Raw genomic sequence first — 27879 nt, 5'->3', positions numbered from 1 at the left:
TCAGCTGAGTTGTATGCTGCGGGGTACCGGACACCGGAGGGTTAGAGCGAACAGTCCCCTTTCTCCCATTTCAGGTCAGAGTTACACTGCGGTAAGTGAAGAAAAAAAACTCAGTGACTTGCTGCCTCCCGTTCAGGCGTCTGTCCTCAATGCCATCTTGAATCCATCTGGAGTGGTCTCTTCTTGCGCTTGTCCTCAACGCCATCTTGAATCCATCTGGAGTGGTCTCTTCTTGCGCTTCCCTGCCTAACATCTTAGAGTTCTTGCAGGATGACATGGACAAGGGCCTGGCTTAGTCTTCTCTCCAGATTTAACTTGCGGCCCTGTCAGCCTTCCGTGGGTTATTACGGGGTCAGTGTCTGACTGCCATTCCTGATGTCGTTCAACGACAAGTTGCTCAATCCTCCCATGAGACCGTCTGTTCCCTCTTGGGATTTGAATCTGGTTCTGTCCAGGCTGGTGCGGCCCCCGTTTGAGCTTTTCGGTGCCTGCTCGTTGAAGGACCTTACTCTTAAGGTCCTTCAACTTCTGCTAGATGTGTTTCGGAGCTGCAGGCTCTCTCTTGTAGATCTCCCTTCATGGAGTTTTCTAGGGAACGGGTCGTGATACACCCTGTTTCTTCCTTTCTGTCAAAGATAGTTTTTCCTTTTCATGGCACTCAGTCGGTGGTCCTCCCGGTGCTAGGTAGTTAGGAGGGTTCTTCTGAGCAGAAACAGTTACGCAAATTGGATGTTGGCCGGGTCCTTCCGGCCTGCGTGCGGAGAACCCAGGAGATCAGAAAATCAGATCATCTTTTTTTGTCCTTCTAGTGGATCCTCATAAGGGGGATGGTGCTTACAAAGCTTCCATTGTGCGTTGGATCATGGAGACTATTGCTTCCGCTTACCTTTTAAAAAAAAAAAAAAAGCCTGTTCCGGAATTTCTCAAGGCTCATTCCACTCAGGGTCAGGCTGCTTCTTGGGCTGAGTCTTCACTGGTGCCTCCAGTGGATATTTGTAACACTGCTGTTTGGTCTTCCTTGCATTCCTTTGTCAGACACTACTCGAAACTGTGCATGGGGCCAATAGGACAGGTGATTGCTTCCCCTCCCTCCCTGCCGCACCAAGTCAGCCTCCCTCCTACCCTCCCTCCAGCGCCCAATTCAAACACCCCCCCGGGTCCGCAGCTGCTGCTGCTTGCCAGCCTCTCTTACCTCTTTCCAGCCAGAATCAATTCCTCCCCTCCAGTCCGCTGCCCCTGCTTGCCGCCCAGAAGCCTTCTTCCCTACGTGAATTCTGACGTCAGAGAGGAAGTTCCGGGCCAACCAGGTAGTGATTGGCTGGCCTGGAACTTCCTCTCTGACGTCAGAATTGATGTCGGGAAGAAGGCTTCTGGGCAGCAAGCAGCATCGGTGGCAGACTGGGGGGGGGAGGGGTTGAATCGGTGCTGGAGGGAGGTAAGGAGAGAGGCTGGCAAACAGCGGTGGCGGACCTGAGGGGGGGGTTGAATCGAGCATGGGAGGGAAGGAGGGAGGCTGGCTTTGGCGCAGCAGGGAGGGAGGGAGGGAGGTAGGCAGGCTTCGGGGGAGGGGGTGGGACAAAGGCTGGAAGGCAGGGGGGGCATAGGAAGGGAGGCACTGGGGGCACTGAGGACATGGGAAAGAGATGCTGGAGGCACTAAGGACATGGGAAGGAGGCACTGGGGGCACCAAGGATATAGGGAGGGGCACTAAGGACATAGGAAGGAGGCACTGGGGGCACTAAGGACATAGGAAAGGCACTAAGTAACATAGGAAGGAGGCACTGGGGGCACTATGAACATCGGAAGGGGCACTAATGACATAGGAAGGAGGCACTGGGGGCACTAAGGATATAGGAAGGAGGCACTGGGGGGCACTAAGGACAAAGGAAGGAGGCATTGAGGGCACTAAGGATATAGGAAGGGACACTAAGGACATAGGAAGGAACATAAGAACATAAGCAGTGCCTCCGCCGGGTCAGACCATAGGTCCATCCTGCCCAGCAGTCCGCTCCCGCGGCGGCCCAAACAGGTCACGACCTGTCTGAATCACCAGAAGGGGCTCCCTTGCCACCTTGGTTTCTCATTGAAGTCCTATCTTCCCATCGAAGTCCTAACCCTCCGGTCTTGCACATGCACGACCTGATACTTATTACCTGGTTAGCTTTCTATTCTTGTGTTACATCCCAGCACCTCTCTCAGTATCCCACGATCCCTTTATCCCTCAGAAATCCGTCCAATCCCTGTTTGAATCCCTGTACCGTACTCTGCCTGATCACTTTCTCCGGTAGCGCATTCCAAGTATCCACGACCCTTTGTGTGAAAAAAAACTTCCTTGCATTTGTTTTGAACCTATCTCCCTTCAGTTTCTCCGAATGCCCCCTCGTACCTGTTGTCCCCTTCAGCCTGAAGAATCTGTCGCTATCCACCCTCTCTATGCCCCTCATGATCTTGAAGGTCTCTATCATATCTCCCCTGAGCCTCCTTTTTTCCAGAGAGAAGAGCCCCAGCCTATCCAACCTCTCAGCGTATGGGCAGTGTTCCAGCCCTCTTACCAGTTTCGTTGCTCTCCTTTGGACTCTCTCAAGTACTGCCATGTCCTTCTTGAGGTACGACGACCAATATTGAACGCAGTATTCCAGATGTGGACGCACCATCGCTCGATACAATGGCATGATGACTTCCCGCGTCCTGGTTGTTATGCCCCTCTTTATGATGCCCAGCATCCTGTTGGCTTTTTTCGAGGCTGCTGCGCACTGTGCAGATGGCTTCAGTGATGCATCCACCAGCACACTCAAGTCTCTCTCAAGACTGCTGTCTCCCAACAATGCCCCCCCCAATTTGTAGTTGAACAACGGGTTCTTTTTCCCTATATGCATGACCATGCATTTTTCCATGTTAGAACATAAGAACATAAGCAGTGCCTCCGCTGGGTCAGACCATAGGTCCATCCTGCCCGGCAGTCCGCTCCCGCGGCGGCCCAAACAGGTCACGACCTGTCTGAATCACCAGAAGGGGCTCCCTTGCCACCTTGGTTTCTCATTGAAGTCCTATCTTCCCATCGTAGTCCTAACCCTCCGGTCTTGCACATGCACGACCTGTTGGGTTTCTATACTTATTACCTGGTTAGCTTTCTATACCTGTGTTACATCCCAGCACCTCTCTCAGTATCCCACGATCCCTTTATCCCTCAGGAATCAGTCCAATCCCTGTTTGAATCCCTGTACCGTACTCTGCCTGATCACTTCCTCCGGTAGCGCATTCCAAGTGTCCACGACCCTTTGGGTGAAAAAAAACTTCCTTGCATTTGTTTTGAACCTATCTCCCTTCAGTTTCTCCGAATGCCCCCTCGTACTTGTTGTCCCCTTCAGTCTGAAGAATCTGTCCCTATCCACCCTCTCTATGCCCCTCATGATCTTGAAGGTCTCTATCATATCTCCCCTGAGCCTCCTTTTTTCCAGAGAGAAGAGCTCCAGCCTATCCAACCTCTCGGCGTATGGGCAGTGTTCCAGCCCTTTTACCAGTTTCGTTGCTCTCCTTTGGACTCTCTCAAGTACCGCCATGTCCTTCTTGAGGTGTGGCGACCAATACTGAACGCAGTATTCCAGATGTGGACGCACCATCGCTCGATACAATGGCATGATGACTTCCCGCGTCCTGGTTGTTATGCCCCTCTTTATGATGCCCAGCATCCTGTTGGCTTTTTTCGAGGCTGCTGCGCACTGTGCAGATGGCTTCAGTGATGCATCCACCAGCACACCCAAGTCTCTCTCAAGTCTGCTGTCTCCCAACAATGCCCCCCCCCCCAATTTGTAGTTGAACAACGGGTTCTTTTTCCCTATATGCATGACCTTGCATTTTTCCACGTTAAAGCGCATTGGTCATTTGTTTGCCCAGTCTTCCAGCTTGTCCAGGTCCCTTTGCAGGTCCTCACACTCCTCCCTGGACCTAACTCTACCGCACAGTTTGGTATCGTCTGCAAATTTTATAACCTCGCACTTTGCCTCCTTTTCCAGGTCATTGATAAATATGTTGAAGAGTAACGGCCCCAGCACCGATCCCTGTGGCACACCGCTCATGACTCCCCGCCAGTCAGAATATTGTCCCTTTACTCCGACCCTCTGCAGTCTACCCGACAACCAGTGCTCGATCCATCTGTGCACATCCCCTCCCACCCCGTGGTTCCACAGCTTCCTAAGCAGCCTTTCATGTGGCACCTTGTCGAAAGCCTTTTGAAAGGAGGCACAGGAAGCACTAAGGACATAGGAAGGGGCACTAAGGACATAGGAAGGAGTCACTGGGGGCACTAAGGACATAGGAAGGAGGCACTGGGGGCACTAAGGACATAGGAAGAGGCACTAAGGAACATAGGAAGGAGGCACTGGGGGCACTAAGGATATAGGAAGGGGCACTAAGGACATAGGAAGGAGGCACGGGGGGCACTAAGAACAAAGGAAGGAGGCATTGAGGGCACTAAGGATATAGGATGGGGCACTAAGGACATAGGAAGGAGGCACTGGGGGCACTAAGGACATAGGAAGGGGCACTAAGGACATAGGAAGGAGGCACTGGGGGGCACTAAGAACAAAGGAAGGAGGCATTGTGGGCACTAAGGATATAGGAAGGGGCACTAAGGACATAGGAAAGAGGCACTGGGGGCACTTTGGTCAAGGAAGGGGCACTTAGGACATAGGAAGGAGCACTGGGGGCACTAAGAACATAGGAATGAAGGAGGGAGGGAATAGAAAGGGACAATTGTTTGGCCTGAGTGCAGAAAGAAATGATACACAGAAGGAAATGCAACCAGAGACTCATGAAATCACCAGACAACAAAGGTAGGAAAAATGATTTTATTTTCAATTTAGTGATCAAAATGTGTCAGTTTTGAGAATTTATATCTGCTGTCTATATTTTGCACTATATTTGTCTACTTTTCTATAGTTACTGAGGTGACATTGCATATTTTAGAGTCATCTGCCTTGACATCTTTGAAACCCCCTAAATATAAATGATAATTAACATTTTCTCTGTGTATAGCATGCTTTGTGTTTTTTTATTTTATAGTTACCATTATGAATTAATAAGATATTATGTGTACATGAAAAATGAATGGAAGAAATTGGGGGCAGAATTGGGGGTGGGGCTAGGGTGGGATTGGGGCAGGCCTTGGGGGCAGGGCTGGGGGACGTCAGCCAAAACAGGGAAATTAAATCAATGTCATCCATTCTGTTTCCTGATTGAGTCCCAAAGGTGTTACTGTATTAAAGGTGAATATTCAGCATTCCTCACTAAAATTTAATCTCCTCTCATAATGACCTCCCTCCCACCCTTTTATTTAATCAATGACCCACCATTCAATGCCATCCACACTGTGAGATAGGTCCAGCCAATGTTGGACTAGCGGGGCTACTTTACTACTTAAGCTACTTTAGACATACATGGTGACAGTCTAGCAGAGAGAGTATTTGACTTCTTTGGATCTTACAGAGGCTTATTTTCATATTCCCTTTCATCTGGATCATCAGAAGTACTTATAGTTTGCAATTCTGGGAAAGAATTATGAGTTTCAGGCACTTCAGTTTGGTCTGGCTACTGCTCCAAGAATTTTTTCTAAGATAATGGTTGTGGTGGTGGCAGTGCGCCAGAAACAAGGCAATCTGGTATATCCATACATGGATGCAGTGGCGTACCTAGGGTATGTGGCACCCGGGGCCCATCATTTTTTGACACCCCCCCCCCCCCCATGAAATGGAATAAATGGTCAGAATAGAAACAGGCAGTGAAAATTTTCTTTTATTGAACCTCATATATGTAACCATTATTCCAAACATAACATAACATAAATTATGTCTAAATTGTCATGACATTAGAAGTACATATGGAGTAGTTGCAGGTGATGCTTGGGACAGTTCTGATTGTGTTAGTTCGGTTTTATGTGTTTTTTGAATAGAAGGGTTTTTATTTCTTTTTGAAGGTTTTGCAGTCTGTGGTTGATATCAATTGGTTGTAGAGTTGGGGGTCGAGTGTTGCAGCTCGAATGGCTAGGAGGTTGTCGAACAGTTTTTTTCTTTTGACGTTTTTGGTTGGAGGGTGTGTGAATGGTGCACAAGTTCTCCTATGTCTGTTTGAAGTGGATTGAATTATTTAGCTGAAGAAATTAGTTACCCCCCATTCCACACACATTAATTCTCTTCCATTTTTGTTCCCATTATAAAAAACACTGATAAGTTCCCAGAAAAAAAAATACATTAAAATAAGAAGTGAAAACAAAGGCCCCTACAGATGAGAACATAACATAAGAATAGCCTAACTGGGTCAGACCAATGGTCCATCATGCCCAGTAGCCCATTCTCATGGTAGCCAATCCAGGACACTAATACCTGGTCAAAACCCAAAGAGTAGCAACATTCCATGCTACCGATCCAGGGCAAGCAGACACTTCCCCCATGTCTTAATAACAGATTATGGACTTTTCCTCCAGGAATTTGTCCAAATCTTTCTTAAAACCAGCTACACTATCTGCTTTTACCATAACTTCTGGCCACTTCATTTTTAAGTTTAGATCTTTCCTTTCAAACAGAGACCTTGCTAGATATCAAATACAGCACAAGGTAACTTCACATGGACTTAGCTGTGCAGGAAATGTGAATCTCCTCATACACCCACCATATAGTGCAAAAATGTGCAAAGGTCTGTTTTTTTCTTTCGATCACTACATAGCCTAATGCCACACAAGCAGCGCTGTTACAAACATATTCTGTAGGTCAATGCTAAGGATAACAAAGTTTCCTTCCTTGGACCAGAAGGAGATAAACCACTGGAAGAGATCCCAAAACAACACCCAAAGACCCACTCAGTGTGTGAATCAGTTGAGTGGAGTGGACTAACTGGGGGGTGGAAATGGGCCCGGAGTTTGCTCAGCAGAATTTCCCAGACCACCTCTTCCTCTCAACACATTGACACGCTGCCACCATCACCACTAGGAACACCTCACTGGGTAGGCCAGCTATGCTATAAACTTTATAAAACACATTATTATATTTTCTTATAAAGCACATATTTTAACTGACCTCTCTGACATCCTCAGCCTTTCCATTCACAAAAATAGAAGGAAGAAAAGTTCCCATTTCCTGCTGTCTCATGTCCCCGACCTATACAATATTTTTTTTCTGCAGACCCTTCAAAAGTCTGACCAAATCCTCGTTTCACTTGCATTATAAAGTACTGAGGATGCCATCTCTCCCCAATCCCAGGTCCTAAAGTCTAAGACAGTAGCGCAAACTAATGCTGCCAGATACAGGAAAAAAAAATTTTGATTTGATTCAGCCCTATTGAATTGGTTTTTCAATTCGATTTTCCTGCCCAGTTGGGTGATTTTTTTCAAAACTCCTGGTGGGTTTTATAGCTTTTTCACCCCCTTTGGCTTCTCCTAACCACACTGGCGCTGTGGTGTAAATAAAATAAAGAAACAAAAAGGACTTTTCCTCTTTCTGTTAAATCCTAGCTCACGTTTGCAGTCCAACACCAGCTCTGGCAGGATACACATTTCAAATCTGACATGTTATAATCACAAAACAGAAAATAAAATTAATTTTTCTACCTTTTGTTGTCTGGTTATATTTCAAATCTTGTTGGTCCAAGGCTCTGGTTTTCTTCTGATAACTTGCTTGTCAGGGTCTCCTTCTTTCTGCATGCTAACCATCCATCTGCCAACTCTGTCCTCCCTTTCCATTTCCCTTCCCTTCCCAGGAAGTCTGGTATCTTTCCTTTTTTTCATCTCCCTCCACAGATCCACCTTTTCTTAAATACCCTTTCATCCGGCATCTCTCCCTCCTTCCCCACCATCCCAGAGTCCACCATCTCTCCGTTTCTTTTCCTAATTACCCTCCTATCCAGTATCTCTATCCCTCCTCCACACCATCCCTTGTGTCCAATTTCTCTCCCTTTCTGTTCCTTCCCTCCCTAAATCCCATGGTCCATCATATCTCTCCCTCTCCTCTATTTTCAGACCCATTATTTCTTCCCCCCCCCAAAGTTTGGCATATGCATGTCTCTTTGAACACCCCCTTCCCTCCGTGTACTTCTAAATCATGGTCCCCCCCCAAAGGCCTGTCCCCCCTTAAAGGTCTGCCTGTCCCACCTTGAAGGCCTGCACCCCCCTTGAAGGCCTGTCCCTTCCCCTTGTAGGCCTGTCCCCCCCTTGAAGGCCTGCCTGCCTGTCCCCCCCTTGAAGGTCTGCACCCCCCGAAGGCCTGCACCCCCCCGAAGGCCTGTCCCCCACTTGAAGGCCTGTCCCACCCCCTTGTAGCTTCTCCCCCCCCCTTGTAGGCCTGTCCCCCCTTGAAGGCCTGCCTGCCTGCCTTTCCCCCCTTGAAGGCCTGTCCCCCCTTGAAGGCCTGCACCCCCTTGAAGGCCTGCACCACCCCCCTCGAAGGCCTGCACTCCCTTGAAGGTCTGCACCCCCCCCCCGAAGGCCTGTCCCCCACTTGAAGGCTTGTACCACCCCCTTGTAGCTTCTCCCCCCCTTGTAGGCCTGTCCCCCCCTTGAAGGCCTGCCTGCCTGCCTTTCCCCCCCTTGAAGGCCTGCACCCCCTTGAAGGACTGCACCCCCCCCCCCGAAGGCCTGCACTCCCTTGAAGGTCTGCACCCCCCCGAAGGCCTGTCCCCCCCTTGAAGGCCTGTCCCACCCCCTTGTAGGCCTGTCCCCCCCTTGTAGGCCTGTCCCCCCTTTAAGGCCTGCCTGCCTGCCTGCCTTTCCCCCCCTTGAAGGCCTGTCTCCCCCTTGAAGGCCTGCACCCCCCTTGAAGGCCTGCAACCCCTTGAAGGTCTGCACCCCCCCAAAGGCCTACACCCCCCCCGAAGGCCTGCATCCCCCTGAAGGCCTGCCTGCCCCCCTTGAAGGCCTGCACCCCTTGAAGGTCTGCACCCCCCCCCGAAGGCCTGTCCCCCCTTGAAGGCCTGCCTGCCTGCCTGTCACCCCCTCCCCCTTGAAAGCCTGCTTGCCTGCCCGCCCGCCCCACCCTGAAGGCCTGATGCCCCGACCCACCCCGAAGGACCGCTCGCCCCCCCTGGCCTCCCCGCACCACCTATGAAGCAGCCGCAGCAGGATCGCGAAGTCAGCGTCAGCGATCCCTGCGCTGCTTCCTGCGCCACGGTCCCGCCCCTCCTCTGACGTCAGAGGAGGGGCGGGATCACGGCGCAGAAAGCAGCGCAGGGATGCTGACGCTGACTTCGCGATCCTGCTGCGGCTGCTTCATAGGTGGTGCAGGAAGGTCAGTGGGGCGAGCGGTCCTTCGGGGGTGGCGGGGGACTGAACGGCAAGGCCGGGAACACCCCCTTAGGGCTGGTACCCGGGGCGGCCCGCCCCCCCCCCCCCCCCCCCCCTAGGTACGCCACTGCATGGATGACTGGTTTATAAGAGCAAAGACTTTCAAGAAGGGTGAATTTGTGACAGATCAGGTAAGAACATGCCATACTGGGTCAGACCAATAGTTTATCTACTCAGTACTTGACAGAAACACAAATAGTAGCAACATTCCATGCTGCCGAGCCCAGAGCAAGCAGAAACTTCCCCCATGTCTGTCTCAATAGCAGACTTTTTCTCCAGAAACTTGTCCAAACCTTTTTTAAACCCAGCTACATTAACTGCTTTTACCACATCCTCTGGCAATGTGTTCCTGAGCTTAACTATTCTCTGAATAAAAAAATATTTCCTCCTATTGGTTTTAAAATTATCTCCATGTAACTTCATCAAGTTTCCTTTAGTCTTTCAAGTTTCAAGTTTATTAGGTTTTTATATACCGCCTATCAAGATTATCTAAGCAGTTTTACAATCAGGTACTCAAGTATGTTTCCCTACCTGTCCCGGTGGGCTCACAATCTATCTAACGTACCTGAGGCTATGGAGGACTGAGTGATTTGCCCAGGGTAACAAGGTGCAGCGCGGGGTTTGAAACCACAACTCCAGGGTGCCGAGGCTGTAGCTCCAACCACTGCGCCACACCTTTATCCATTCTACATCACTCAGGATTTTGTAAACCTCAGCTATGTCCCCCCTCAGCCATCTCTTTTCCAAGATCTTTAGCCTTTTCTCATATGAGTTCCTTCTCCTTTATCATTTTGGTCGTTCTTTTTTGAACATTTTCTAATTCTTCTGTATCTTTTGAGCTATGGCAACTTGAATTGAATGCAGTACTCAAGGTGAGGTCACTCCATGGAGTGATACAGAAGCATTATAATGTTCTTGGTCTTATTTACTATCCCTTTCCTAATAATTCCTAGCATCTTGTTTGCTTTTTTGGCTGCTGCCACACACTGCGTAGAGAATGGAATGGTGCCCGTTTCCTGTGGTTAATATGTGGCAAATTTGGAAAACTGCAGGAACAGGCAAAACTTTGATACATTTACAACTGGAGTGGGAAAAGGCTTTGATCCCACAGGGAACCTCCATGAACACTGTTCCCCAGCTTGCAGCTCCATCTCTCCCCCCCTCGGTCTGGCGGCTTTAGCCCAACCCCCCTCGCTTGCGGGTCTGGCAGCTCCAGCCCACCCACCCCCTCGCTCATGGGTCCAGTGAATCACAGAGAAGAGGACCCTGACCCATAAGCACTCTAACCACTACATTTTTGGTGGAAAGTGTGAGGCCACCAAAACCTGCCAAAACTCTTCTATATTTGCATATAGGTGCCACCTGCAGCCATAATGGCTATTGGGGTGGTAGACAGGTGGGTATAGTAGGTTTTGGGTAAGTTTTGGAGGGCATACCATAAATTATAAGTAAGTTATGGTAAGATGTACATATGGCACCCTTTATATGATGTTCACAGCAGTGCCATCTAAGGTGCCCTCCTGCTTTGTTGGCATGTCTTTTTGGCCAGTCTATTACAATGCTGGCCCCTCCCACATCCAATTGGGCTGGATTTGAACATTTTGTACTTGGATGTTCTTGTGGTTGAAAATGGTTAAAAAAAGGTTAGGCATCCTAAGGGTGTACATTCTGATGGCCAAGACGTCAACATAGGCCATTTTTAGGGGGAAAAAAATTGGACATCTAACCTTTTTGAAAATGAAAGTTTCCCTACCTCGACTTTTGGATGTCTTGTGAGAAACGTCCAGAGTTGGACTTAGACATTCTATAAAAAATGCCTCTCTTAAGCTCTGGAACTTGTTGCTAGGGAATGTGGTAAATCAGTGAATGTAGCTGTGGTTAGAAAAGATTTAGACAAATCAAGTCCATTAATCTTTATTATGATATACTACAAGAAAGCCATTGCCTATATCTGAGGTTAGTTTCATGGAATCTTGCAACTTTTTTGGATTTCTATCAAGTACTGTTAGAAACAGGGTTAGATGTATCTATGGTTTAACTCTGAATAGCAGTTCTTATGTACATAACTTGGATGGGCACTAGACTATGTAAATAGTGACACTGTGTCCAGTTGGTCTGTAACACTGTGGCTGATTTGGTAGACCTGAGTCCAAGGTGGAAGGACCATAGTCTACCTAAGCCCATTTATGGCAATGCCTCTGCATTGAATGTTTTCCTTTCCACAGGTGAGACCCCTCTAGCCTCTGCACAGATTGCCAAAGTTGAAGGAAGATCAAGTAAAACAAGTCAACTTGGGAATGTCCTTGAAAGCGTCTCATCCTGCCTATCTGTTGGTGTAGATGTGCTCCCATTTTCCATTGAACCTAGTCGTGGGATAATCCTTCCTAAGAAGCAACAAGACTTCTTAATTAAATTCTTTCCCCAGGAAGTAGGAGAGTTTGAGGGGAAACTTTTCTGCAGGTAAGTCTGGATTTTCAAAATCCAGAAAAAATTTGAGATATCTTGGTATTAAATCAAAATAATATTTAATTCTAACCTAGTTCCAATATTCTGTGACATGCTTAGAGAAACAGTATACTAAGTGGCCTGTTCCTCCACTTTGAACTCAGGCCCCTTCTACCACTGCAGCACTCATTGAATGGCTGGTGGGGATGTCCATGCCCCTGCATCCCCCCACCATGCTGCCTCAGTAGTGAGGAAGTCGGCAGTGTGCTTTCCAGCTGCCAGTGCCGGCATGCCCCTCACAGAGGCTCAGCACGTGTATGAATTGAGCATGCATAGAAGTGCTGGCTAAATGCTCCGAAGCTCATAGGAATTCTATGAACATCGGAGCATTTAGTTCTCCAGGCCACGATAGAAGTCTTAATAAGGGGAGGGGGGGTGTTTAGTATGTAAACTGCATTGTCAGCAAGCCATTTTCACATGCTCAATGCATGCATTAAGGGCTCCTTTTACTAAGGTGCGCTAGAGTTTTTAGCGCACACAGGAAATTACCGCACGCTACGCTATTAGAACTAACGCCAGCTCAATGCTGGCGTTAAGGTCTAGCGCACACGGCAATGTAGCGCGCGCTATTCCGCTTGTTAAAGCCCTAGCGCACCTTAGTAAAAGGAGCCCTAAGGCTTAACACTCTTTAGAAAAGGGCCCCTAAATGCCTTAACCAGATAGTCCAAGCATAAATAATGACAGATTATACAGATAAACTTGATAACCTGGTTTGTTGTTTTATCAGCATCCCAAATTTGTTGGGGGATCAGCTATATCCAGAGCTGAAACTGAAAGGAAAGAGCCTTTTGCCATACTGCCACTTTGAGTTGGAAGACTCAGACTATATCACTAAGAACAGACGCAATCCTGAGCTGCGAGGGCCCCAGGGAACACCGCCTGGGACAACTCTAGATCCTAATACAAGAGTAATTGAGTTTTCAATTATTGGTGTCCATACCAAGAGCACCAGGTGAGTTCAACAGGATGTTCATTAATTACTGGTACTGCCATTTTTGGACTTTATAGAATAATTTACCCAGAAATATTTAATTATACAGAATGTAGTATACTTTAATTGACATAAGTAAAGCATTTATTAGATCATTTTCTCAATCAATCCTTAATTGAGTTTGTCTTTTAAAAGTCTCTGAGGTTTATTTACTGTAACATAGAAACATACCATATGATGGCAGAAGAGTTCATCAAATCTGTCCAACAAGGTAGCCAGAGCCATATTATTATTATGGCTGCAGTGCAATCACATTCTTTAGCAATACATGATTAAACCAACAATATTGCTAACATTTTACTCCATAAGTTTAACCTTAAGATGTCTGCCCTTTTCAAAATGAGATACAATGAGGGAGGGGAAGACTTCTTCTCTGCCATCTTTTTCCATTGTATGCCTGTGAAAATTCTCTCTCTAAGGACAAACAGGATAACAAGTTATCACAGCTGCGTACAGTGTAGTTGCATCTGTGGAGCCTGCACAGAAAAGCTTCTTCAGCTTAGAACAATTTCTTTTCTCTCTCCTTTTTTTTCTTTTTAATTCTTTATTCATTTTATAACTTACATCAAGTGTACAGTAAATATCAACAATTATAGTACAACAACACTTGAACATCTACAATATCATATAACAAGAAAATGTAATCCCTACCCCCCTCCCAAATTCATATACAGCTAAAATATATCACATGAAAATAATCTTATGTCTTTTTTTTATATAAATCTTTATTCATTTTCAATCTTACATCAAATGAACAAACATCAAAACAATAAAATTAAATAAATCACTTGACAATCATTCTAATTTATCTTATAATACATAAAATTACCACCTCCCATCATTCCCTCTATTATTTTCCCAATATGAATACTAATATATAAAACCTCCCCCTCCTAACATTAGACGGTGTATATTTCAATAGAAAATGGTATCTACTCATTACAGCAAGAAGTTAATGGCTCCCAAATTTTATTAAAATTATTATAATTCCCTTGTTCTGTAGCTATTGTGTTTTTTTTCTTTTGAACTTTATTTTTAGTAACAAGGCAACATTACAGTGACAAGGATTTTACATCAGCATGCACTATATAGAATTTTCAGCTTACTAACACATTGCAGACTTCAATTCCATATTACTTTCCATACAGTAATCCACTTTACTTCCCATCTTTCAAACGAGATCCTCCCTGCTCTTATTTACAGTATACTTTTATTAAAGTGCTTATAAGCCATTAAAACATCCTCTAACCTCTCCATTTCACCAGTATGCTTTGAAGATGCCTCAATTCAAGCAACTGTTATTGTTCCCCTATGAACTAATTTTAAAGCTGCTCTATATCCTTTTTATTCTTTCTGAACTAATAGTAATTGGAAAGAAATTATACATGAGGTTGAGAATATCTGTCTGGGGGCAAAATAACTCTCCAAAAATGGAACAGAATGAGACCAATTTTGGTATGGGAGAAACCAGTGAAAAGACACATTAAATATGAAAATAGGCCAGGTCAGACAAGAAATTTCAAAACAAGCTCCCCAAGAAATGGCCCAGTGTGTTTCTGTGGAAGAAGCAGTTTCATCTTCTGCAGTATAGAAATTTTGATACACTGGAACACAACAGTTAGGGGATTGTTCCTTTCAAGCTACCTCGCTCCTCTTTTCTACTCTCTCAATAAAAAACTCATATAAATACCTCCCCCCCTCCCCCAGGCTTAGGATTGTCTAGAACAGTGTTTCTCAACATGAGGTACTCGTACCCTTGGGGGTAGGCAGGCCGCTTGTTTGGGGGTATGCGGTCTGGCCGCCAGCGGCAGGGATCCTTCCCTGCCCACTCCTCGCTGCTGAAGCCACTGCCGGGGATCTCTGCCTACCTACCTGTCTGACCGCCTGCTGCATAACCCTCACCCCCGAAGCTGACCCTATTACTTTGTTGGAGCCAGACTAGTTCCCTCCTCCCCCAGCAGCATTCTGTGAATGGATCCAGGAAGTGACTCATATGCTGTGTAGCTGACCCGGAACCTTTTCTCAGAATTGACACCCGAGGGAAGGCTTGTGGGCCAGCCACGTTCAGCGTGTGAATCGGTGCACGCGCTGTCCCTGCATGGAGTTGCTGCTGGGGGAGGATGGAGTGAGTCCAGCTCCAACAAAGTAACAGTTTATAGAATAAACAATAATGACATACAATATTAAAATTATTGATATATCTCACCCCTCAAAAAAACAAAAAAATCATTGTAGATTCAGAATGAAAAACTGATTAATAATTAAAGCTGCCCTCATTACAAATCCAGTTCATAGCTCTGTTTGATAAGGTAGTTCTTCAAGCCTATCTGAAAGGATAGATACCTAGGAATACTACTGAACTTGTGCATGCTGCTACATGCACACAAAATTAAATTCACAGGACCTGATATTCAATGCTATTTAGCCAGCTGGGAATGGCTCCCAACCAGCTAAATAGCATACAGGCAGCTATTTGCTGATATTCAGTGGGAGATTGTCGTCTATCTCCTGCTGAATATCCCATTTGATGGGTACATAAGAACATAAGAATTGCCATCTCCGGATTAGACCCTGGGTTCATCAAGTCCGGTGATCCGCACACGCGGAGGCCCCGCAAGGTGTACCCTGGCATAGTTTTAGTCCCCATATCACCGTATGCTTCTCAAGGGAGTTGTGCATTTAATTTACCCTTACCCGTATTACTCTATGCCACTCTTAAGGAGATGTGCATCTAGTTTACCCTTAAATTCTAGAACGGTGGATTCTGCAATTACTTCCTCTGGGAGAGCATTCCAGGTGTCCACCACTCGCTGTGTGAAACAGAACTTCCTGATATTCGTCCTGGACCTGTCCCTCCTCAGCTTCAGTCTATGTCCTCTTATCCGTGTCACATTGGACATTGTAAATAACTGCTTTCCCTGCTCCATTTTGTCGAATCCTTTCAGTATTTTGAAAGTCTCGATCAGATCCCCTCGCAGTCTCCTCTTCACAAGGGAGAACAACCCCAGTCTCCTAAGTCATTCTTCGTAGTCCAGGTTCTCCATACCTTTCACTAGCTTCATTGCTCGTCTCTGCACCCTCTCTAGCAGTTTTATATTCTTCTCTAGGTATGGAGACCAATGCTGGACGCAGTATTCCAGGTGCGGTCTGACCATGGCTCCGTAGAACGGTATTATAACTTTCTCTGATCTACTCGTAATTCCCTTCTTTATCATGCCTAGCATTCTATTTGCTTTCTTCGCCGCCGCTGGTTATCGGCTGTGTCGTGTGACATAGCCATTCATTGCCAATATTCATCAGCTTGCTGGTTAAGTTCATTGACCAGAGAGACCTGCCTAAAAAGCAGGCCTATCTTTGGCTGATAGGACTTAGCTGGTCAGCTGATGAATATCGACTTAGCTGGCTATGTCTCAGCAAGCCAAATGTAAACCAGAAATTCAATGCTGGTTGCTGGAAATGGCACCGGCATTGAATTTCCAGTTTTGTTGCAGACCACAGGAGACAGCTGGCTATCTCTGAGTCTGAATATCGTGTGGGCAATCTTTTTCCAGCTTTTTGAAGTATATTGTATACAGTACACAATTAAACAGTCTTTCAACCTGTTTTAAATCACAATTTAAATGCTGCTCATCCCCCTACATTGGCAACTTCTAATATCAGCTCTCCTTCTGGATTATTTTTCATTATGAATTTTTGCTGAGACTTAATAATGGGAAGATAAATAATTAAAAATAAAATACAATATAATAGCAAGAAACCATTATAAACAGCTTGCAATAAACATACAGAGATAGCCATTACTTCTATGTTTTTTCTGATTTCCCAATACAGGTCTTTTACAATTATGAACCCCACAAACTCTGCTTACTCATTTAAATGGACTTGTGAGGATATTCTGAGTCTACAATCAGTACCAGCCTTCCACTGCCTTACAAAATCTGGATGGATTCGTTCTGAGAAGAAGGCAGAGGTTAGTTTTGGAGATTTTCAGGAGTACAATACAATGTCTTATATCCTGTAATTCTCTACAAGGAATCTATGTGGTTTATAATAAGAATTAAATCAAGTTCTTGAAGTTACATTTTTTGGTCAAATCTTGTGGTTGTTAAAGGGAAGAGGCTTTGACTTTTCTCAGTAGATACAATATGTCTTTGCTGCTAGTGCTGAAGATGGTTTCACCGTACAGGTTGAACAGGTAAGGTGACAAGATGCATCCTTGCCTGATGTCACATTTTATTGGAAACCAATCAGTGTTGCGTATTCAGGTTTTGTTTTTTTTAATAATTTAAATTCCGCATATCCTACAATTCTATGTGGATTACAAATTATTCAGGTACTCAAGCATTTTTCCCTATCTGTACCTGGAGTAATGGGGATTAAGTGACTTGCCCAGGGTTACAAGGAGCCGTGCGGGATTTGAACCCACAACCTCAGGGTGCCAAGGCTGTAGATCTAACCATTGCACCACAGACTTCCACAAGTTCTCACTGCGGCTTCTTGATTTTTATATAGGCTCTTTATCAGCTGAGTAATCTGTTTGGGTATTCCCATTTACACTAGAGTTCTCCATAGTTTAATGTGATCCACACAGCCAAAAGCTTTGCTCTTGTTGAAGCAAAGGTATAGGGATTTTTGGTATTCTTTGCTCTTTTCCAATATCCATCTAACATTGGTAATAATGTCTCTTGTTCCTCGGCCTTTTCTGAAACCAGCCTGAACTTCGGGTAGTTCTTGCTCAACGTATAATTAGAGCCTTTGTTGTATTATTTTCAGCAATATTTTGCTTGCATGTGGAATTAATGCAAGCAATTGTTCTGTAATTGTACAGTCCTCAGCGTCCCCGGTATAGGTATGAACAGTGATCTTCTCCAATTGGTTGACCATGATTTTTCTTCCAAATCTGTATACACAGTCGACTGAGAGCCATGATAACACCTTCTGAGCCTTTTATTAATTCAGTTGGAATACTGTCGATACCAGGTGACTTGTTTTTCAATAAAGCTTTAATTGCTGCTATGACTTCTTCTTTTAAAATATCTGGTTCTTCTTCGGCTTCAGTTTCCAATTCAATTTCTCCAATGTTATCCTTATTGCCTAGTCACCAGTAGCAAAGAAGACATGCTGTATCTACTGAGAAAAGTCAAAGGCGAAAGTCAAGACAAAGATAATTAACACAGAAAATGATGAAGATTTTGAGCTTGAAGGCGATAGAATAGAAGTTGTAAAAAATGTAATTCTTCTGGGCTCTTTTGTAAACAAAGAAGCAACTAGCAGGGAGGAAATACTCCACAGAATAGCACTTGGTCACTCTTCAATGAAGGCTCTCGACAAAGTATTCAAAGGCAAGGAGACAACACCAGTGGCGGAGTGAAGGGGTGGGGGCAAGGGGGGCAGTCTGCCTCGGATGTCGTCTTCCTAAGGGCACAGCACCCCTCTTCCTCCCCCCCTTCTCTCATTGCTGTGCGTGCACACACCTTGCCTTCCTCCGTACCTTTTTTACTTCCACTGCATGAGGTTGCAGCCCGCATATGCATTGGCACACTCTCTGACAACACTTCCAGGACCACATCTAGGAAGTGACATCAAAGGGCGAGCTGACACCGACATGGACATGCTGCTCACACTGGAGAAGTTAAAAGTATGTGGGAAAAGGGAAGGAGGTGTGTGCGGTGGGGGAGGTGGGGAGGGGTGTCAATCGCCCCAGACGCTGCTCACCCTTACTACATTACTGGGTAAAACTCCAAACGAAGATCAGACTTGTCCATGCACTCATTTTCCCAGTGGGCAGTTACAGGTGTGAAAGCTGGACACTACGAAAACAAGACAGAAAGAAGATGGACTCATTTGAGCTTTGATGCTGAAGAAGGATTTTAGGTGTGCTGTGGACAGCCAGAAGAACTAACATCGATTCTGGAAGAGATCAAACTGGCTATGTCACTTGAAGCCCAAATGATGAAGTCATGACTGTCTTATTGTGGTCACACCATCAGAAGAGAGAGATCACTGGAGAAGGACATCATGTTTGGGAAGATTGAAGGAACCAGGGGAAGAGGGCGACCTGCAATCAGATGGCTGGACACGTTGAAAACAACCATGGAATAATGGTGGAGGACCTTTCTGGACTAGCACAAAATCAATTTCTTTTTAGATCTGTAATTCATCAAGTTGCTAGGATAGGAGGTTTTATTTATTTGTTCAGTTTTCTATACCGTTCTCCGAAGAGAGCTCAGAATGGTTTACATGAATTAATTGGCTATAGAGAAAAGAGATACGTCTTTAGCTTCTTCCAGAATTCAAGGTAAGTGGTGGGTTTTCTTAGGTATGTTGGCAGTTTGTTCCATATAAGAGATCCTTGGTTTTCAAAGAAAGCCTCAAACGTTTTGTTGTGGTGATGAGAAGGATAATTTGAAATACTGCGATCTTTGTGAATTGAAGAATGAGTGTGGGACTTTGATATCCGAAGTTAGTCCATTTGAGTTTTCTCCATAGATCACTTTGTAAACCATGCAGGCTATCTTAAATTGAATTTTCTTTTTTATCGGCAGCCAGTGCAGTTGCTGTAATAGCGGACTTGCCCTCTTGTACCGATTCATTCAGAAAATTAGTCTGGCGGCAGGGTTTTGTTGTAGTTGTAGTCTCGAGTTCTTTTTCTGTAATGCCACAATATAATGTATTTTCAATATGACGTCTAAATACAGTTTTGGACATTTCGTGGAAAAACATCCAAAATCAAGTAGAGAAAAAGGCCATTCTTAAACCAGAAAAACACCCAACTGGCCATTTTAGACGACCCAGGCAGCTGGGAGGATGAAGTCCGTGTCCTCCAGGTTATCTATTTAAAGGTAAGGGAGAAGGGGAGGCGGTGGAGATGGGGAGGGGGTCACTTGTTAGGGGGCATCTCTCCTGCTGCAGAGGGAATGGGTCAGGTCGCAGTGGGGATTTTAGGGCAGTGGGAGGGTGTAGACATCTCTCCCACTGCAGGGGGTGGGGTTCGGGTCATGGCTCGGATTTTAGGGGAGAGTAAAGCTATCTATTTAAAATGTAAAGCTAGCTATCCTCTTCATAGCCTCTAATTTCTTATGTCCTTCCCTCATTTATTGAATTACCTGTAAATCGTGCCGAGCTCTATCTTTATGGAGATGATGCGGTATACAAACGTAAGGTTTAGTTTAGTTTAGTGTGGGCATTTCTCCTGCTGCAGGGGGGTCATATTTTAGGGCAGCGGGAGAGTGTGAGCATCTGTCCTGTTGCAAGTGTGTCGCCTCCGTTCTGGGGGGTGTTCGCCGCCACTGGTGCAGGGAAGGGGTGTTGTGATGCAGCGAAGAAAATGGGCATCTCTCCCAATACATCATAACACAGGGGCTTTCTATCAGTCTCTGAAACTGACTGGCACCCCTGGACCAGTCACTTATTTTTGTTGCCAAAAGCTGATGCCACTTTTTGAAAATGGCTTGGCATTTTTTAAGAATCCACTGGAGGGCTCATTTATATATTGAAGAGCCTATTTGCATGTCAGTGTCGGAGACTGCTAGAAACCTCACTAAAGACAGAGATAATCTGTCTTCATAATCTGCTGTTAAAGTTTTGAGAATCTGGGCCCTAGTTTTAGATCTTTCAGTTCTCACAAGAACATTTAGCTTTCAAAAATAGTTTCAAATCCTCCAAACAGGGCTCAGCAGATTTGTAATCAGAAAAGACTGCAGGTATGACCTCCAGCAGAAAAACAGCTGGACACCAAATTAAATACAAACTTAGGAAGCTGGGGAACCATGGGGTGGAGGGGGACGTGCACAGACGGATTAAACACTGGTTGGCGGACAGAAAGCAAAGGATTGGAGTGAAGGGCCACTACTCGGACTGGAGGAGGGTCACGAGCGGTGTTTCGCAGGGGTCGGTACTCAGGCCGCTATTGTTCAATGTATTTATAAACAACCTAGAAACAGGGACGAAGTGTGAAGTTATAAAGTTTGCGGATAACACTAAACTCTGTAACAGGGTCAGAACAGCGGAAAAATGTGAAGACCTACAAAGGGACCTAAACAAACTGGAGGAGTGGGCAAATAAATGGCAAATGAACTTTAACATAGAGAAATGCAAGGTCATGCATTTAGGGAAAAAGAACCCGATGTTCAGCTACAAAATGGGGGGGGGGGGGATCAGTGCTAGGGGTAAGTAACCTTGAAAAAGACTTGGGTGTGCTGGTGGATACAACAATGAAACCAGCGGCAAGATGTGCAGCAGCCTCAAAGAAAGCGAATAGAATGTTGGGCATTATTAAGAAGGGTATTACAACCAGGACGAAGGAAGTGATCATGCCGTTGTATCTGGGGATGGTGCGCCCGCACCTTGAGTACTGTGTCCAACATTGGTCGCCGTACCTCAAGAAGGACATGGCGACACTCGAGAGGGTTCAGAGAAGAGCGACGAAACTGATAAAAGGTATGGAAAACCTTTCATAAGCTGACTAGGGCTCTTCTCCCTGGAAAAGCGGAGACTCAGAGACTCATGATAGAGACTTTCAAGATCATGAAGGGCATAGAGAAGGTAGAAAGGGACAGATTCTTCAGCCTTTTGGGAACCACAACAACAAGGGGGCACTCGGAAAAATTGAAAGGGGACAGGTTTAGAACAAATGCTAGGAAATTCTTTTTCACTCAGAAGGTGGTGGACATCTGGAATGCGCTTCCGGAGGTTGTGATAGGACAGAGTACGCTCCGGGGTTTCAAGGAAGGACTGGATAAATTCCTGAAAGATACGGGGACTAAGGGATACAGATAGGGATAGATAAAGGTTAGGAAAGGGTATAGATAGAAGGATAAAGGGGATCAAAGGGTATAGATAGAAGGATAAAGGGGATCAAAGGGTTAGACAAGGATCACCTTATAGGTTATGGACCTGATGGGCCGCAGCGGGAGCAGACTGCTAGGCGCGATGGACCTTTTGGTCTGACCCAGTGGAGGCAATTTCTTATGTTCTTACGTTCTTATTTGCCTCAAACACCAATGATACTAAGCAATTTGAGATGAATTATTGGTATTACACAGTGAAGGGATTAAAACACTCTTATATTTTAGCAACAGGAGTCACAAAAATCCAGTTTAAATTCTAAAATACACTTTAAACGTTTTATCAGTTCTCCTTTGAAATATAACTCCAAACTTAATTTAGAAATCTCCTTCAGAACCTTCTCATTATGCAACTCAGCTCAACAACCCATAAGCAGGTTTAATCTGCAGCATTTGTCATAAAATCTAATATTTACAGAAAAGCACAGTTATTTATTGTAACAGGTGTAATCCAGGGACAACAGACAGATATTCTCACGTGTGTGTTCATGTGGGTGACATCATCCATGGAACCCCGGTATGGACAGCTGCTAAAGTGTTCGTGCACTTTAAGAACTTTAGAAAGTTTGCGACTGACTGCACCACGCATGCACGAGTGCCTTCCTGCCCGATGTAGGCCCGCGGCTCCTCAGTTCAGATAGCCAGCTAAGAAGCCAACCAGGGGAGGTGGGTGGATTGTGAGAATATCTGCCTGCTGTTCCTGGATAACACCTGTTACGGTACGTAACTGTGCTTTATCCCCAAGACTAGCTTTATCCCCAAGACATATTCTCACATGTGGGTGACCTCCAAGCTAACCAAAAATGGGATGGTAGGAGAGATGGTCTTTAAGAAAATACATTTTGTAATACTGTTTGGCCGAAGTACCCATCCCATCTGGAATAGGATTCCAGACAATAATGTGAAGTGAAGGTATGAACCGAGGACCAAGTAGCAGCTTTGCATATTTTATCAATAGGAGTAGAGCAGAGAAAAGCTACTGAAGCTGCCATAGCTCAAACCTTGTGGTATAACAAAACGAGATGCAAACAGCCAACCAGTTGGAAATTGTCCTCATGGAAACAGGTTGCCCCAACTTGTTAGGATCAAAGGAGACAAAAAGTTGTAGAGAAGATATGTGATTTAGTTTGTTGCAAATAGTAGGCCAATGCTCGTTTGCAATCCAGAGTATGAAGAGCTGTTTCTCCAGGATAAGAATGAGGCTTGGAAAAAAATACTGGAAGAACAATTGATTGATTGAGAGGAAACTTAGTGACAACTTTGGGTAAGAACTTTGGATGAGTGTGGAGTACCACCTTATGATAAAATACTGTAAATGGTGGATCTGCTACCAAGGCTTGAAGTTCACTGACTCTGTGAGCAGACATTAGAGAAATGAGAAAAACTACTTTCAAAGTGAGGTATTTGAGATGAGCCGAAGACATTGGTTCAAATGGAGGCTTCATCAGTTTAGCAAGTAAACTAAACTAAACTAAACCTTAGGTTTGTATACCGCATCCTCTCCACAATCGTAGAGCTCGGCATGGTTTACAGGAGCTGGGATAGAAAAGGAACTCCAATGGAGGGTTATAGGACTTAGTATAAAGAATGTTTAGATGGGCTTAGTATACCAGAGAGGCAGGAAGTATTACATTTTTGAAAATAGCCAAGTTTTCAGATTTTACGGAAAAGTTGGAGGGAGCTCAGATTCCAAAGTGGGAAGGTAATAGCTCCGCAGAGAACTGAGGAGCCACGCACCTACGTCGGGCAGCAAAGCACTCGCGCATGCGCGGTGCGGTCAGTCGCAAACTTTCTAAAGTTCTTAAAGTGCATGAACACTTTAGCAGCTCTCTGTATCGGGCTTCAGTGGATGACGTCACCCACATGAACACACACATGTGAGAATATGCTGCCTTCTTGTCCTGGGATAAATACTATTTCAAAAATATCCACTCCTTCCACAAACACACAAACTCCAAAGCTGACATAGAAACCCTCACCCAGCAGATACAAACCAATTCCTCACCAATAACATGTACTGCCTTAATTTCTCTGCTTCTCTATAGATCCCAGTAATGGTTCTGGGACTCTTAATAACAGACTATTATGTGCAGAGCTTCCTGCTGCAGACTCTTTGGGCTCCTTTTACGACGATGCGCTAGCGTTTTTAGCGCACGCACCGGATTAGTGTGCGCTAGCTGAGAAACTACCACCTGCTCAAGAGGAGGCGGTAGCGGCTAGCACGTGGGGCATTTTAACACATTAAGTCCCTAATGCACCTTCGGAAAAGGAGCCCTTTGTCTCTCATTTCTATGATCTCCCTGAAGCACACAATCTCTGTACATGAGCCCATTCCCTGAGCAACCCTCAGCACTTCTTTACCAATTTCTCTGCTTTAAATTTTTTTTTTTTTTCTTCTTCCTGTTACAAGTGTTTCAAAACTGGGAAATAGAATCATTCTTCATTAGGAAAAATGGTTCAATCGTGTGTGAATACCATTCTCCTTCACTTATTTGTAATCTTCTCCTTGCATAGATCACCTTTGAATTTATCTCTCAAGAACTGAACATTGTTGAGTCATTTTGGACCTTCACAATCCCTGAACAGAATATTTCGGTTCCATTCCTGCTGGTGGGGAAAACAACTGAACCCTTGGTGACCCTGGATCGATCTCACTTCAACTTCCTTTCACTTCTGGTTGGTAAGTATAGTACTGTCTCAAATGCTCAAACTCTCATTCCCTTCTGTTATGGGTGTTAAAACCATAGTACAGTGGTACCTCGGTTTACGAGTGCACCAGTTTGCGAGTGTTTTGCAAGACGAGCAAAACATTTGCAAACTTGGTGCCTCGTAAACCGAGCTTGCCTCGCTGTACGAGCGCCCCCCCCCCAGTGATCCGGCATCCCCCCCAGCGATCCGGCATCCTCCCGCTCATGTTGCCCCCCCTCCACCGCGATCCTACTTCCCCCCCCCTCCCGAGCAGTCAATGGCACTTCCTTTACCCGACTTGGCACTAGTGCCGGTGCCCAAAGATCCTCCCTCTTCTGGCGCGGCCTGGGCTGGGCGGTGCATCGGAGATCCTCCTTCTTCTGGTCTGGTCTGGGCTGGACTGGCTTTGAGCATTTGCACATGCTCAAAGCCTTCTGGTCTCACTCTCACGGCTCCCCCTTCTGCTTCTATTCCTTTCTCTCCTCTCTTCTACCTTCCAAAGTATTTAGATCAATGCTGTCTTGTTAAAATGTTTATTTTATTTTTATTTTTCCTCTAACTCTACTTTTCACTTCTCTATTACCCTCCAGGTACTTTAGTTAGATTGTGAGCCTTCGGGACAGTAAGGGAATTTTTCAAGTACCTTTCTTATTTCTAATCTTAATGTATATTTTCTGTAAACCGCTTAGAACCTAACGGATGTAGCGGTATATAAGAAATAAATTACATTACATTACATTACACTTGATTGGCAGTTTTCATGTCTGCACTGATGATTACTCCTAGGTCTCGTTCCGCCGAAGTACTAGTTAAAGTTTCTCCATTCAAGGTGTAATTTCTGCATGGATTACCGCTACCGAGGTGCATAACCTTACATTTCCCAGCGTTAAAGCCCAGCTGCCAGGTCGAGGACCATCTTTCCAATGTAAGCAGGTCCTGTGCCATACTATCCTGTAAATTACATTCACTTACGATATTGCATAGTTTAGCGTCGTCGGCGAATAATGTTATTTTACCCTGAAGCCCCTGAGTCAGATCCCCTATGAATATGTTGAAAAGGAGTGGGCCCAGGACTGAACCCTGTGGTACTCCACTGGTCACCTCCGATGTTTTAGAGAGGGTACCGTTAACCATTACCCTTTGAAGTCTTCCACTTAGCCAATCATTGACCCAAGTAGTTAGTGTTTCTCCTAACCCCATCGATTTCATTTTGCTCAACAGCCTGCGGTGTGGGACGCTATCAAATGCTTTACTGAAATCCAGGTACACGATGTCCATAGACTCTCCCAAGTCTAGAGTCCTTGTCACCCAGTCAAAGAAGCTGATGAGATTGGATTGGCAGGACCTACCCTTGGTGAATCCATGTTGATTGGGATCCCGTAGATTCCCCTCATACAGGATCGTGTCTAATTTGCGTTTAATTAAAGTTTCCATGAGTTTACACACTATTGATGTGAGACTCACCGGTCTGTAATTCGCAGCCTCTGCCCTGCAACCCTTTTTGTGCAGAGGAATGACGTTGGCTGTTTTCCAGTCTAAGGGTACTCTCCCCGTGCTTAGGGAGAGATTGAAGAATACGGCTAGTGGTATCGCCAGGACATCGCACAACTCTTTGAGCACTCTTGGGTGCAGATTGTCTGGTCCCATGGCTTTATTTACCTTTAGTCTTGACAATTCGCTGCAAACTTCACCTGGTGTGAACTCAAAATTCTGAAACAGGTCATCCGCACTTGACTTAGCCTCTAACTGAGGACCGTGTCCTGGTGCCTCGCAAGTGAAGACCGAGCAGAAGTATTCGTTCAGTAGTTCAGCTTTATCAGAATCTGCTTCCACGTAATTCCCATCCGGTTTGCTAAGGCGAACTATCCCATCTGTGTTTTTTTTCCTATCACTAATATACCTGAAGAAGGATTTGTCCCCCTTCTTAATGTTCTTTGCTAGAGTTTCTTCCACACGAAGTTTGGCCTCCCTAATTGCTGTTTTGACCGCTGTAGATCTGGTCCTATATTCCATGATGGCTTCTCTTGTTTCCGTTCGCTTGTAGGAAAGAAATGCTTTTTTCTTCTCCTTAACAAGGTGTGAGATCTCTGCGGTGAACCATTGGGGTTTATTGTTTCTTTGTCATTTACTGATTTTATGAAGCGGCTAGATGCTTCATGTATGGTTGATTTCAGTGTTAACCACTTAGCTTCTACATCATCGGTCTCCACTTGGTCCTGCAGCGTCCGATGGACGAAATCTCCCATGCGTGCGAAGTCTGTGCCGCGGAAATTGAGTACCTTTGTTTTCGTGTTTGATCTAGGGAAGCCTTTCCTAAGGTTGAACCACACTATGTTGTGGTCGCTGGAGGCTAGCGTATCTCCCACTGAGACCTCTGAGACGCTTTCCCCGTTGGTGAGTACCAGGTCGAGGATCGCCTGGGCCCTAATGGGCTCCATTACCATTTGTTTGAGACGGGCTCCCTTTATGGAGTTTAATAGCCTCCTACTAGCACTGGTTGTCGCTGAAAGTGTGCTCCAGTCTGCATCAGGCATATTGAAGTCCCCAAGTAGTACAGTGTCTCCCCTTAGAGTGATATTCTCAATGTCTTCAATTAAGTCTGTGTCCATGTCATCCAGTTGTCTAGGGGGTCTGTAAACCTCACCAAGATACAGGCACTTTTCTCTGCCTCTTGCCAGGTTTACCCAGAGGGATTCCCCTGTGTATTTGACATCTGTAATCCTGGTGGTTTTGATGTCCTCTTTAATATATAATGCTACCCCACCACCTAACCTGCCCTCTCTGTCCCGACAAAGTAAGTTGTAACCCGGTATAGCCATATCCCACCCATGAGAGTCCGTTAGCCAAGTTTCGGATATCGCCGCCACGTCTAGGTCAGCGTTCCTTATTTCAGTCTCTAATTCTAGAAGTTTATTACCTAAACTGTGTGCATTAACATACATTGCCCTCCACTCTTTATGTTTGCTAAATCCCTTTGATACTTTTTCTTGTTCTACCTGAGTTGGTGCGACCCCTAGAGAACTGTTTGCAGTGTGGGTACTTACCTCAGAGCTTTGACTCATCTCATCAGGATAGTTCCTTACTGCGCTGGTATGTGAGTAGGTACCCTCCCCCGACTTACCTAGTTTAAAGCCCTGCGAAGCAGGCGGGCTAGTCGGTGTCCGAAGACGTACTTACCTCTACTGGTCAGATGGAGTCTGTCTGGTCCCTGAAGTCCCTGTAGCGCCTCTCCATGGTTCAGGAATCTGAAGTTCTTATCCCGGCACCATCCCTGTAGCCACTCGTTAGTCCTCAGGATACGCTCGTCCCTGGCTCTCCCCTTGCCTCTAACTGGGAGGATAGAGGAGAAGACCACCTGCGCTCCGGTCTGCTTCAGCCTCTCGCCCAGGGCTCTAAAGTCTCTGGTGATGTTCTCCGGGGTGTTCCTTGCAGTGTCGTTTGTCCCCACATGGACGAGAAGCATGGGAAAGTTGTCCTGGGGTTTGAGTAGTCTATCAAGACAGGTGGTGACATCCCGTACTCTG

General features: G+C 45.6%; 1 protein-coding gene across 6 annotated transcripts in view; it reads left to right on the top strand.

Moving 5' to 3' along the window:
* HYDIN (HYDIN axonemal central pair apparatus protein) overlaps positions 1-27879 on the top strand; it is a 1718235-nt gene that overhangs the window by 1537054 nt on the left and 153302 nt on the right. For all 6 annotated transcript variants that reach the window (XM_033943280.1, XM_033943278.1, XM_033943277.1 and 3 more), the window contains 4 exons: positions 11551-11785; positions 12558-12782; positions 16653-16791; positions 24182-24347. In XM_033943280.1, coding sequence (XP_033799171.1) covers positions 11551-11785; positions 12558-12782; positions 16653-16791; positions 24182-24347 — 765 coding nt within the window. The remainder of the gene's footprint in view (positions 1-11550; positions 11786-12557; positions 12783-16652; positions 16792-24181; positions 24348-27879) is intronic.

Source organism: Geotrypetes seraphini, chromosome 4 (genome assembly GCF_902459505.1).
Source record: "Geotrypetes seraphini chromosome 4, aGeoSer1.1, whole genome shotgun sequence".
Taxonomy (NCBI): Eukaryota; Metazoa; Chordata; class Amphibia; order Gymnophiona; family Dermophiidae; genus Geotrypetes; species Geotrypetes seraphini.
Note: the sequence above shows the minus strand (reverse complement) of the source record. Positions and strands in the feature narration are given on the sequence as shown.